The 15,138-nt window shown below is 35.7% G+C and overlaps 1 protein-coding gene across 1 annotated transcript in view; it reads right to left on the bottom strand.

Annotated features, from left to right (window-relative positions):
• Nucleotides 1-1,515, bottom strand: part of LOC125231311 (dorsal root ganglia homeobox protein) — a 118,850-nt gene extending 117,335 nt beyond the window's left edge. The window contains exon 1 of the mRNA XM_048136752.1: nucleotides 1,465-1,515. Coding sequence (XP_047992709.1) covers nucleotides 1,465-1,515 — 51 coding nt within the window. The remainder of the gene's footprint in view (nucleotides 1-1,464) is intronic.
• Nucleotides 1,516-15,138: the final 13,623 nt, after the last annotated feature.

Genomic DNA, 15,138 nt, shown 5'->3' with positions numbered 1-15,138 from the left:
TGCACATTGTAATATGCCTACTTGGAAAATAAATATTTCATTTTAATTTTTTTTTTCATTTTATATATTGCGTTCTGAGTACCTATAACACAAGCCGTCTTGAGCTTGAGAGCTTGTGAGCTTGAAATAATGTCTTATATTATAATATTTATTTATTTATTTAAATCGGGCTCTTAACCTCGCTACAATAACTTTAAAGTCTCAATTAGTACCCCCCCCCCCGGGCCTGGGCCTGTACCACGTGACCCCCCCCCCCTCCCTGGGCACAAAGCTGGATCCGCGCTTGCTTTATTGTGTGCCACATCAGTACAAAAGTCACGCACCTTCCCAGAGTATAATAGAATGCCAGATAATTGCCACATTCGATATAGTTCATGTCATAATCATGTCGGGTTCATTTGTCAAATCACACCTTTAAGAACATGAAGTCACGAGTCAAGGCGCGCGTCTTCGGGAGTGACACGTTGTGTAATAGGTACAAGAGTAATGAGTGATAATTTAGTTGGTGGTTCGATTGGTCGACTTTGATGAAGAAACACTATTTAAAATTGGGACACATGAATATTGTTTGTTTTAGTTATCAATTATCATTTATACTAAGTTAAGTTTTAAAAATTAAATGGCCCCAGTTCATTGGTGGGACTATTTTGCCAGTGTCAAGGTGATATAAGCTAATTGTTATTGATTTTGGTACGGTAAGTACGACAGTGTTCGGTAGTTGGCACTTGTAAATTGATAGCTAGATTTTACAAGGGCACGTGGTCTATCGGCCGTTGACGACAAAAAAGTGGCTAAACGCGTTTCGAGATTAATTCTTCATCAGCTTCTTACTATAACATTAGTTTACTGCATAATATTTGCATAAATTATTTACGACACGATATACATGCATAAATTATTTACGACACGATACCGCTAAGATGGCGTTCGAACCGGAAGTCCATCGTTTATACTATTTTTCGCCTTAGATGAGTTCGGTGACACTTTCAGAAATTCTGAATTACGCATACCTACTATGTTCGCTAAATATTCTTGCGAACTAAATTATATTTTTGCGTAAAATAAAGAAAAATATGTAAAAACTGTACTTTTTTAATATATTGCATTATCAAGGTCTATTTACTAAATTCCATCAAAAATGAGAGAAAAATAATATTATATTAAAATTTATAACGCAATGCATGAAACGGAAAATACTAGGGGCAGATGTTCCGTTTCATACATTGTTTATTTAAATGTAACATTATTTTTCTCTCATATTTGATTGAATCTATTTAATAAGCACTGATAATGCACTATATTCAAAAAAGTTAAGTTTTAATTTTTTTTTTTGTCAAAGTATAAATTATTTTTCAAAAATATTTGCGAACATAGTACTTATGCGTAATTCAGAATTTCTGGAAGTGTCATCGAACTCATCTAAGGTGATAACTTTTAGTTATCATTTAGAAAATACATACATACATGTAAAATTTTGTTGCTCTCGGACTTTAACTTTCTATCAGATATCAACATGTTTTTCTACGTACCTACTTTCGGGTAATTTCAAAGTCCGGTCATATGTACGGGCTAAATAAATACGGGGTAAATTAGACTATTTATAGTAGAACGGACTTAACTGCTCAAATCGAAAATATACTTGATTCAGTAGGATTTTTTTATTAACAGTAAAGTACCACTTTGTAAGTACTTTTAGTAGGTACCTACAGTGAAAAAAAAAGTCTTAAACAGTTTAAACGTTAGAGGTACTTATTTTAAGTTTTAACTAGGTAAGTAGATACAAAACTTTCTTGAGACAAACATATTTCAAATATTTCAAGCCCACTCGCGTGTTAAGTGCAGTTCAAAAATAAAATTATTTTCGTTAGTATTCCGCTTGATAGGAAATACTTTCAAAATAAAATAATGCTTACAACAATTGGCGCTTCAACTCTTTTTTCGACCTCACTATTCGATTTCTATCGAGCCTCGTGGCTCGTCAGGTAATTCAGGTATCGAGATAACTCGATTCTCGGCCACTAACATGGTTACTCATTAACCTTACAGATATCGAGTTACCTCTGTTTACCTTCGAGAGGGTAACGGGATTAGCTCGTTCACAAACCTTTTTGCACTTCCTACAAGTTTTCCGACAAGGTTTTTTATTTTACCTTAAGTTTGTTTTTTCAGGCTTAAATGGAGAGCCTTACTGATCTGATCTGAATCAGTCTCAAGCCAATGGAAATTTAACATAAAATTTTCCTAATGAAAGGTCTTAAAATAAATGACTACCAAAGTTTAAATATAAAAAGAGCATAATATATTCTAAAATTGATATGTATATTTTTTTATAAATCATAAATTTTCAAAATATCTAAGAAAACCATCGGCTTAGCGTTATGTATTGAATTCCCTTGACACCTATTTTATTTAATTTATCTTAAGGTTTGATTCGGATATAATAGAAAAAAAAAACCTTTTTTTACACTTAAATATTTTTGAATATCAAGTTAGTTTTCACTTTAAACAAGTCTACAAAACTGAAGATAAAATGCTATTTTAAATAGATTTTATTTTACGTATGAATTTTTACTGCTGGAAATGTTAGGTGTTCTACAATTTTAATAGCCTGGCGTAACTGGTGCTGCAACTTTAAAATTCATAGTCTAATTTCACAGGAAAACATCTTATCCGAAATAATACCTTCAAAATTCGTAAACAGAACAATAAGACGACATTATTATGAAATATTCTCGGACAATCCAAAATAAGCAGCTTAATACTTTATAAGCAATCGTTTCAGCGTCTGATTCTTTAATCAGAGCGCTGATTCAAAATTTACTTGTCTTGTATACTCTCGTGCCAACTTAACCTTGCGTTTACAAAACTGCATATACTCCAAACTTGAGCTTTAAAATCTATACAATGGTACGGATTAGTTGTTTTTTGGATTGCAAAGCAAAGTTTGGAGCGGTGTAAGTGACAATAAAATGGGAGCTTAGCTCTCGAGGCCGTCTTCAAGTGGAACGGAGGGCGAGACGCAACGACAAAACTATACCCGTCTCTTTCTAGCTCGGTTTCGCGAGTTTTATTTCTTGTCCGTTTCCCCCTACATAATTTATTTTGAGCGGGCACACTTAAAAAATTGGCTTCGCGCGTATGTACAGACAAAATGGAGTTTGCGGGAGTACAGAAATAATAATATGGTAAATGATTTCATTTGAATTCCCGTTTTGCTGTAATCGTTGGAGGGTAATGGCGCGCGGGAGCGTCCTGTTTTCATTTGCTCGCTGAATTTATTTGGCACTTTATTGCCGCAGTTGACTTTTATTGCCTTTGCCCCATACATATTCAGTGTTGTCTGAAGGCTTTTTGTTTGCTATCGGGTTTTTGTAGAGTTGGAAATTAAATTCTATTTTTTCTACCTAATGGTGTTTAGGGAATGTTTTATGACTTGACCTCATCCATGACTCCTGAAAGTCATGCCTAGGAGTTCCTTAAGCAAATAAAAAATAAAAGGTTTTTTTTCTCACCTAGAGGTTCTACCCTTTGGGCGGACGGAGCAGATCATTTTCATCATCATCATTGTAGATTTAAGTCACATTCTGGACACGTCACTTACGAGGAACCTGAGTCATTTACTTGAGACTTTAAGGTCACTTGCGGCTTAGGCAGTTATTTCTGAAAAAATACATTTTCTGAGGTCGTTACTTTTTCAGGATAATATGATAGCATAACTATACTTACTTTATATACTTACTGTTTGATTTAACTGTAGCTTTCCTGACAATTTGATTCAGAGCGGCCAAGCTAAATTAGCATTTTTTTTGACAGCAGACTGTAAATGTGTTATTTTAAAAGTCAATTTTACAGAGGCCCCAGAAGTCCGGTAAGAGAGGCAGAGAGGAAAACCGAAGACAAGATGGAGGGACGTAGTGCTAAAAGATATGGCTGAGTGCAGAGTGTCCGAAGACGACGTCAAGGATAGGGCGAAGTGGAAGCGGCTGACAAGGAAAGCTGACCCCACCACCATGTGGGATTAATAGCTTGGAAGAGAGAGAGACTAGCGATTAAAATTCTACTAATAGTATCAGAAACGAGTTGTCATTACCGCCAAATTTTACATTCCTAGCCCTCCTTTTTCAAAAATAGCATTACGTCGTTTTCCACAAAATTTCGAACGGTGAATTCGTGCGTTCGAGATTCAAAAATCGGTCCCCAGGAAACTAAAATGTTTAAACTTATTGAAGATTCTGTAACACAACACAAGTACTTATATTTTTTACCTAACCACTTTTATCTACCACATAAAAGAAACATTAAATTAATAGAGCAAATCGCAGAACCGGCAATGACCCATGCACAATGGGTAAGGGTTTAAAAGCTTTCTTCGATAAATCACCGGGGTCGGCACAAAGAGATACAATTACCAGCGCGATGACGTTATTGTGCGCGAGTCATTTGTTTTTGAGGGGTTTGGCGTCTGTTTCTAATTTGGTTGGGGTTTTTTTACTTCATTTAAGATATTTGTGTCGCTTAACTTCAAACTCGGGTAAATCCATTCCTATAAAGTTGATTCTTTTTCAGATTACCTAAATATTAATATTATATTCTTTATTTATTTTAACTCTTAGGCTAGGGTATTTTATAATATGATTATAAAAGTAAAATACAAAACGACTTACAAAAACAATACAAAATATATGGGTGTGTAATGATTGGTATAACTATTTTTGGTATAGTAACATTTGATATAACAACATTTGGTATATATTTAATGGATATAATCACTCATTTGACATAATTAATATTTGGTATAACAACAAAATATCTACTTTTATATTGTATAATCATTATTTCCTATAACAGTTATTTATAATAACCGTTACATGGTATAACTATCTATTGATATACGACGAGTATAATATAACTAGCAAACAGTATAAAACATTTTCATGAAGTAATTTTATTCTTTTTTGAGGGGATCACAGTTCTAACCTAACCTAGCCTACTTTTCTGATAGCAGTACATATGTTTAAGGGTCACAGTTCTAACCTAACCAAACCTATTTTTCTGGTAGCAGCGCGTTGTGTGTAGGGATCACAGTTCTAACAGTTCTGGTAAATGATGGATCTAATTTATTGTACAAGTTTTTTTATTCTAACTGTGCTTTAGAAAGAATTTGTATTATACAATTTATTTATTATCAGAAATAAGCATTATGCTCAAAGTATGTTATAGTAAATGTTATTCGAAGAAATGATCATTATATTAAATAAGAATTATACAATTTTTTAGTATATTATTTGTTGTTATATGATTCAATAATTATATCAAATGATCGTTATAACGACTAAAAATATATCAAATAAGGTTATATCGATCGATACGCACCCAAAATATATAAACACATTATAAAAAACCTAACCTAGGGTGCCGCCAGCAGCGGGGCAGGGCCCAAGCTGCCGGTGGTTAGGGCTGCAGAGAGAGGAACCGTCGGACTACCTATCCGCGCCGTGTCCAAGATCACCGCCTTCTGCATCTGGCCCTTGATCCATCCACCTAGCGAGAGTCGATGTTATATTATTATTATATTTTTATACATAAACCTTAAAGCAGAATGGATTTACCCGAGTTTGAAGTTAAGCGACACATTTATACTTCGTTTAAGATGTAGGCACTTATTATAAAAGTGACAATTGTTTTAACAATAACCTAACCACAAAATTAAAATTTTGAAAAAACGCCCGGCCGCGACATAGTGGATCAATTTTCATGAAACATGGCTAAGAATAAGAACACTCTACTCAGCTTTCAAACAAAAAAAACTAAATCTAAATCAGTTCATCCGTTCCGGAGCTACGACACCATGGACAGACATACACACGGATAGACAGACAGACAGACAAACAGACAGACACGTCAAACGTATACGTACGCCGAGGGCTGGGAACTGGATACTTAGTAGGCTATATATTGGTGCTCAGTACTGGCAAAAACGCCCTTTTAAACGAAATATTTCTAAAACAAACAATAAGGTTTATTCTTCTCAAAAATCACCTTTTTTCTTGAACTATAAAAACATGAATCATTCAAATCGGTCTATTGGAGATCAAATTAGACGGCTTTGAAATAGAATTTTCGATTTGAGGCTGACTACTGGCACATAATATATAATAGTAAAAGTACCTGGAAGGCTCACTCCTTTGATGTTCACAAAACGCCGCCACTCTAAATTCTTACCTACATTAACAAACGGACCGCACGCGAGCGGCCAACATTGAATTTTATTGCGCCGCGCGAAGGTCGTCACCACTGAATGGGCCGCGAACTCGCGGCCGCCGACATGTACTTATAGTGGTGTCCTATCGTTTGACCAAAACTTGTTTAGCAAATTGACACTTGACAACCAACTACTGGCAAAATGATATTTTGGCAAATCTTTACTTTACAAAAACATTTTTGACAAATTATTGGCATGACCAAATAATTAACCTACAAAATTACATTTTATAAGAGATACTTTTGACAAGTTAATATTTGACAAATAAGTTGACTAATAAAACTACGTTTAGCCTAAAAATGTTTGCTATAATGTATTATTTGACAAGTGATTCTGTAATAGTAATTTATAACATGAGTCAAATGAAAAACATTATTCCGAATCAAATCATTTATATTAATTATAAATTCTGCACTCTTTGATTGTCATTATTGTAATTTTAAATGAACAGCCAGCGATTTTAATAATTTTATCTCTGAATATTCGTTTTTCAACATTAATATTCTGTTAATTCGTTCGTCCTTGGTGACGTATTTGCTTTTCTTTTTTTCTGGAGGAGCACCAGCCATTTTTTGTTCAATTAATGGTCCAAGAGCTGGCAGGATTTTGGAGTAGGTCCTTGAGGCAACCTGGAAAGGTGCTCAGATGCTTCTCTGATCATAGCCAACATCAGGTCTGCAAGTCTGGCAGCTGGGGAGCGGGGCTTTATCGAGCTATGAATTTTTAAAGATTTAATTTTTTGAGGCCCAAAAAAGGTATTTGAGGCAACCTGGAATTATTAAAAAGTGAAAATAGAGTTCCTCAGAAGTCGCATAGTATTTATGCCAGATCATTTGGCCGGGTCCTTCACCGTGCCAGAACGGTACAAAGTGGTAAAAAAAAAAATTCCAAAAAAGGTTCTTGAGGCAGTCTGTCATTTTTACCAGTGAAAGATGAGGGTCTAAATAGCCATGGAAAAATAATGCCATGACATGAGGTGGGGTCCGTACCCTGCCATTCGATCTTGAAAGTCAATTTTTTAGTTTTTCGTAAATAACTCGTAAACGGTGGCCCACAGCAAAAAAATATGTTAAACAGAAAATATCTACATAAAATTTCCTACAAGAAAGGTTATGTACGTTTTTTCGATAGGATCAATATATAAATGGATAATTTAGTAAGAAAGTTTTTTTTAATCGATTACATGCTCCGTTTTTCGTCAATACCTCGTAAACGGTGGCCCACAGCAAAAAATTATGTTAAACAGAAAATATCTACATAAAATTTCCTATAAGAAAGGTTATATAACTTTTTTCGCTAGGATCAATTTTTTAGTTGGAAAGTATTTTTAAATAGATATTTGGGCCGTTTTTTGTTGATAACTCAAAAACGGTGGCTCACAGCCAAAAATAATGTTAGACAGAATTAATCTACATAATATTTCCTACAAGAAAGGTTCTATACGTTTTTTCGCTAGAATCAATATTTTAGTTGGAAAGTATTTTTAAATACATTTCATGGGCAGTTTTTTGTTAATAACTCGAAATCGGTGGCTCACAGCCAAAAATAATGTTATACAGAATTAATCTACATAATATTTCCCACAAGAAAGGTTCTATAACATTTTTCGCTAGAATCAATATTTTAGTTGGAAAGTATTTTTAAATAGATTACATGGGCCGTTTTTTGTTAATAACTCGAAATCGGTGGCTCACAGCCAAAACTAATGTACACAAAATTAATCTACATAATATTTCCTACAAGAAGGGTTCTATAACATTTTTCGCTAGAATCAATATTTTATTTGGAAATTATTTTTAAATGGGCCGCTTTTTGTTGATAACTCAAAAACGGTGGCTCACAGCAAAAAATAATGGTATACAAAATTAATCGTCATAATATTTCCTACAAAAAAGGTTGTATAAGATTTTTCGCTAGGATCAATATTTTAGTTGGAAAATATTTTTAAATAGATTTCATGGGCCGTTTTTTGTAAATACCTCGTAAACGGTGGCCCACAGCTAAATAAAATGTTCACGAGAATAAAATCTACATAAAATTTCCTATAAGAAAGGTTCTATACGTTTTTTCGCTAGGATCAATATTTTAGTTGGAAAATATTTTGAAATAGATTACATGGGCCGCTTTTTGTTAATAACATCAAAAACGGTGCCCCATTACCAGAAATAATATTAAACAGAAATAATCTATATAATATTTGCTACAAGAAACGTTATGTAAGATTTTTCGTTAGGATCAATATTTTAGTAGGACAGTATTTCAACTAGATTACACGAGCCGTTTTTTGCAAATAACTCGAAAACGGTGGTCCACAGCTAAATCAATCTTCAACGGGAATAACAAACATAAAATTTGCTACAATAAAAGTTTTGTACGTTTTTTCGCTAGGATCAATAATATTTAAATAGATTTATTTATTTATTTACACAAAGAAAATTACACAGTATGACAGTATACAAAACTAAAGCACCGTGAATTTTAAATAAACATTACAACAAGTAACACAAAATTAAATATTAAATAAACAGCAAAATCAAAACATTACATACCATAACATAACTAATAAATAACAGATGAAGGCCTAGCATCCAATCCCACACAAAACCTCATGAATTCGTCACGTATAAACGCCCATCTGCTCGCAAGAATATCAACATTAGGTGCCACGTCTAAAAACTCATTCACTATTTGCAGTGCACGAACTAGCGGTTACTTGCGGCAAAACACGGTTCGAGCGGCCGGCACCGCCAGTAGGGGGTGCCTACATTCACGAAAAGCATATTTCGTCACAGAGAGAACAAATAGACGGACCAGCTGGGATACTAAAACCGGGCAATCTGACTCCCCCTTCAAAATACCACATGCAACAGACATCAGCACGACATTACGCCTAACTTCTAACGAGAAGAAACCCAACGTCTCCAAAAGGAATTTTGTTGGGTACAAGAATCGGTAATACCCGTAAATTTTTTTATAAAAGAAACGCAAAAATGTTTTTTGGACCTTTTCGAGCAGCAGGATGTAGGGCGCTTCATGGGGATTCCAAACGGCTGAGGCTGTCTCAAGCTTACTTCTCACGAGGGCAGTATAAAGAAGCTTTATGTTCCTGGGATTGTCAAATTCTTTGGCGTTGCGGACAACAAACCCAAGCCTGCGGTAACAGTCTGCAGCAAGCATTGTCATGTGCTCATAAAAGTTAAGGTGGGAATCTAAAACAACCCCCAAGTCCCGTATCGATGTGACACGGGCGATGGGTTTCCACCCCAGGAGATACTGCCTACACAGGGGACTACGCGCTTTACAAAAAGTAATAACCGCGCAGTTGTCAACATTGAACTGAAGTTTCAGAAGTTTGTTTACAAGACTCAATTCATAAACCCGATCAATATCACTTTGTAAAGATTGTAAGTCAGAATCTTCCTGGACCCTGTAAATTAGTTTCAGTTCGTCAGCATAGAGTAGGCATTGCGCATGCTTAGGCACCAAGGCCAGATCATTGACCATAACACCAAAGAGCAGAGGACCCAGAATAGAGCCCTGACTGACCCCGGAACGGGTGGTGTAGGCACTCGACACAAAGCATCCGTGCTGCACATATTGCCGTCTATCATGTAGATAACTAGCAAAAAGGCAAAGAAGTTTAGGCGAGAAACCAATGCTGCATAATTTGCTTAAGAGTACGTCGTTATCTACGCGATCAAAGGCTTTTTTGAAATCAAAGTCACGTCCACCTGCATCCCTCTATCTAAGTAGCGCGAAACGGAATCAACCAAGGTTAAGAGGCCTTATTCCTAAAGAAGAGCGTTTTTTGCAAAATGTAACATTTTTCATTCAAAACTATAAAAAAACTATACTTAAGTGATTATAAAAAAACTGATAATGTTCCTAAAAGAACATATCTTAAGCTAGTTAATCATAATATAATATTTTAAAATATGTCTTTTTATACTTAAAACAAATCAGTTTTTTCGGTAGACGTTTTCAAATTTCGTAGTGGGATCACTCGTTTAGAATCGTGATTGTGCTGTTAAATATGTTATTTGGGGTAATAAATGATCACAATCCTATTTGTTATATCCAGCACGGGAAGCATGGTCGCGCGATAGACGATAAAATATCAGGCCGTCCGGATATCGCACTTACAAATAGTGCGATAGGGACGGCCTGCTATTTTATCGTCTATCGCGCGACCATGCTCCCCGACCTCCCCGTGCTGTACGAGGTAATCATAGTTTGACATTTTAAGATTTATTTGAAATGGTGGATAAATAACCTTCCGTATCTTCCCCATTTTTTCGATAAAAAGAGGTTTACATTATGTATTTTTCCTGCGATTCCTGCATTTATTGTAACTCTTAAATAATATTATCCTAAACTAGAACTTCTTGTTGACATATAAGAAAAAATTATATATATAGGACATACCTTTCTGTCGACAGACATTTTTATAAAGCACCTAAAATTCGCATAAAATACACTGTGTTGATACGGGCCCGCTCAGTCTGCGCCGAGCGCTCGTAGACAACGGACTTACGTTCGATCGTCCGGCGCTCCTTGCTTTCGTAAGTAGCTAGATAGTTCCGAGAAATGCTGTATACTGCGACTTAACAAATCTTGATCCCGTGGGTGGCAAAAGGGCAACCCCACTGATTTCTAACCTCTCCCTATATCTGGAGAACGGCTAAACCGATTTCGACGGTCGAAGTGCCTTTGTATAGAGGGAGCGGGGAGACGTGTGGGAAAAATATGGAATCTGGTCTGCGACTCTTGGGTAAAAAAATGTTGGACGGCCTGGCTAAACCGGGGGAGATATTGGGGGGGTGCTCGACAAAATGTCATAGAGGACCCTGGGCAGTTTTTGAGGCCGCCATTTTTTTTTTAAATGGCCGACTTTTTTTTTGTCGATTTTTCAAGTTTATCCTAGAGTGCTCAAATTTTGGTCATAGAATCTCTCTAGGGTCTAGATTAGAATGATATAAAAAAATTATTGAAAAATGCTACAAATGTGAAAAAAATTTCCACTTTTTTTGTATGGCAACTTTTAAACCGTAAGAGATAGCCGGGGGGTGCTCGATCAAATGTCATACAGGAGCCCGAGTAGAAAAAGTTGCATCAAAAAAATTCAAAATGGCCGACTTTTTTTTTTCAAGTTGGTCCGAGCGCGCTGAAATTTTGCATGCGGAGAGATATGGGCCCCTAGAATACAAATGTCAAAAATTTTTTTTCGAAAATCCAAGATGGCCGCCGTTATGGCAAAATAAAATTTTCAAGTATTTTCGCGAGCCCGAAGGACGAGCTTCAGGGTGGGAGGCCGAAGGCCGACCCCGGAGGGCCGCAGGAACGGAGCTCACCTTTAGGCTCCCACCCGGGCCAAATCCAAGTAATTTCACTGCGGGCATAAAGTGCTCCCATACCATTTCCTTACAAAAGTGTCTTAAACAAGCGTAACCGGCGGGCCGAGGGCCCGACGGTGGAGCTTCGGAGCCGAGCGAAGGCCGAAGGCCGAGCTCCGCGTAGGGCCTAAGGCCCGGAGCGTCCCTGATCGACTCGCCGGCGGTCCGGGAAGTTGGAAAAATACTTTCCAACTAAAATATTGATCCTAGCGAAAAATATTATAGAATCTTTCTTGTAGGAAATATTATGAAGATTAATTCTGTGAAACATTAGTTTTGGCTGTGAGCCACCGATTTCGAGTTATTTACAAAAAACGGCCCATGAAATCTATTCAAAAATACTTTCCAACTAAAATATTGATTCTAGCGAAAAATGTTATAGAACCTTTCTTGTAGAAAATATTATGTAGATTAATTCTGTGTAACATTATTTTTGGCTGTGAGCCACCGTTTTTGAGTTATCAACAAAAAACGGCCCAAATATCTATTTAAAAATACTTTCCATCTAAAAAATTGATCCTAGCGAAAAAAGTTATATAACCTTTCTTATAGGAAATTTTATGTAGATATTTTCTGTTTAACATAATTTTTTGCTGTGGGCCACCGTTTACGAGGTATTGACGAAAAACGGAGCATGTAATCGATTAAAAAAAACTTTCTTACTAAATTATCCATTTATATATTGATCCTATCGAAAAAACGTACATAACCTTTCTTGTAGGAAATTTTATGTAGATATTTTCTGTTTAACATATTTTTTTGCTGTGGGCCACCGTTTACGAGTTATTTACGAAAAACTAAAAAATTTACTTTCAAGATCGAATGGCAGGGTACGGACCCCACCTCATGTCATGGCATTATTTTTCCATGGCTATTTAGACCCTCATCTTTCACTGGTAAAAATGACAGACTGCCTCAAGAACCTTTTTTGGAATTTTTTTTTTTACCACTTTGTACCGTTCTGGCACGGTGAAGGACCCGGCCAAATGATCTGGCATAAATACTATGCGACTTCTGAGGAACTCTATTTTCACTTTTTAATAATTCCAGGTTGCCTCAAACACCTTTTTTGGGCCTCAAAAAATTAAATCTTTAAAAATTCATAGCTCGATAAAGCCCCGCTCCCCAGCTGCCAGACTTGCAGACCTGATGTTGGCTATGATCAGAGAAGCATCTGAGCACCTTTCCAGGTTGCCTCAAGGACCTACTCCAAAATCCTGCCAGCTCTCCGTCTATAAACCCTCGTTGCTTATCGTTTCTTTAATTAGTTCCTTAATCAGAAAATATACTCCTGGATGATGTTTATTGCATAGAATAACCCTAACGAGTAAAACCTGTCGGAGCAAACCGATCCGGATAGGTTAGGTTAGAAGCCTAAGGCGGCTTCGAGGTTATTTTTTTAACAACCCAGAAAACGTAAGCAACTATTGTAACTAACTAGTAACTTACCTCAAAATAATCTGCCCCAAATGAAAATTGCAACCATGCAAAATTATTCCCTCAAAGTTAGATCGCAAACTTGAGATGGCTGCTTTTTCAAAATCTAAAACGCATACTTTTGGCTTTATAACAATGTTATTTTCTGCTCCATACTCAATCAGCATTTCAAACATCATATCATATGACCTTTTATCTTTGTGAGAACACAGACAAAATACGAGTGGAAATGTTTTATGATCGTTCAACAATCAAGTTTTTATCACATAACAATTTATTATATAATATTTGGTAAATTAATCTATTTGTCAAACATATCAATAGATAAAATGAAAAATATACAAATGATCGTTTATTAAATAACACATTTTTCTAATGTATTAGTTACTAAATGAATATTTGTCAAGTAAGTTTTTGTAAAATGATACATTTGCGGAATAACACATTTGCCAATTACTATATTGATGAAACGTTTTTTGTAAAATGAACATTTGCTAAAATTGTTTTGGTCAAACATTAGTGAACCACTTATAGTGCGGCGATAGAATCGCGGAGTGAGCCGCCCCTGCTACTGGTGCCTTTACCCTACGATACAAATGCGGAAAAGAGTAAGTTCGAAACGAGGTACGATACGCGTGTGAAAACAGAGATGTTAAAAAATAGGTTGTGCAATGTATTTAAATACAAAATGCAAATACTTTGGGTTTTTACCTATTTCAAATAAAAATACAAAATAGTTTTACAAAAAGGTATTTGAAATACAAAATGCAAAATAGGTATTTTCAAAATACCTTTATTCAAATAAAATACTTTTTTGACATAAGGTAAAACTTTTATTTTTAAGATGTGTTTAAAACACAGAAATCACAGAATCACCAGAGAACCCAGAAAACTGGCTCCTTCCTGGCTCTATAAAATGACACGATAAAAAGTGAAACCAAAATAGACTGTCTCCACAAAATAGGCATTTTGTATTTTGTATTTCTATTTGAAATGCTTTTATTTCAAATAGTTAACATCTCTGTGTGAAAAGGAAATTCATAAATAGAGTCGATTTATCATTCCCTTTGGTCATGTAATCATGTTTTAATTTATCGCCACTAGTTTCGTACTTCGTTCTTTTCCGCACTTGTGTATAATGTACTACTTATGTCTTAAATTATAAGTTTACTAGCTTTTGCCCGCGGCTTCGCTCCCGTTAGAAAGAGACAAGAGTAGCCTGTGTCACTCTCCATCCCTTCAACTATCTCCACTTTAAAAATCACGTCATTTGATTCACGGAGAAATGCCATTCGGCTATGGGGCCAGGCCCCGTAGCCGAATGTCATTTCTCCGACGCGAAACGAAAACGAAACGCAGTCTGGCTCTGTCGCGCCAATACGCAAGAGCGATAGAGATAGATATCTACTAGCGTTTCGTTTCGTGAGCGTTTGTGCCATTCGGCTACGCACCCAGGTGGCCAGTATACCAAGATACCAAGTGAGTCACTACAAGTCGAGACCGAGACCAACGACATTGTGAGTATTGTGATTGTGACGTGATATTGACTTGGCTTGGAATGACATGGGAATGACGTTACCTATTTGGAACTTTTGCGTTCAGAACACAGGTTCAGAACTATTGGCGACACCTATCGGAAACACAGGGTAAGTCTGCAAAATCGAATGGTGTCCAGTGAAAATATTTTGCAAAGTATGAAAATTACCCGTTATTTTTCCGTCATATATACTATTTTATAAAAGTAATAAATAAAATTATAAATGTTACAAACAAAATTAAATAGTGATATAAAATCAAGGTTTCTGAACTTGACAGTGTAAACAAGGAGTGCTGCCATCTATTTGATATTTTGCGTACTACTTCGAATATACGGCCAAACTGGATGTAGTGAATACGTTTTCAGACTAATCATTTACAAATTTCGACAAATAAATACTTTACTCAGTAATACAATACCTATAAATAATTTTATATTTTATTTACTTAGTAATTGTGGTTTTATAATGGTTTTAGTGCGAAAAAATTGAATTCATTATAATTACCGCC

Source organism: Leguminivora glycinivorella, chromosome 11 (genome assembly GCF_023078275.1).
Source record: "Leguminivora glycinivorella isolate SPB_JAAS2020 chromosome 11, LegGlyc_1.1, whole genome shotgun sequence".
In the NCBI taxonomy this organism is placed as follows: domain Eukaryota; kingdom Metazoa; phylum Arthropoda; class Insecta; order Lepidoptera; family Tortricidae; genus Leguminivora; species Leguminivora glycinivorella.
This window is presented reverse-complemented; position numbering and strand designations above follow the sequence as displayed.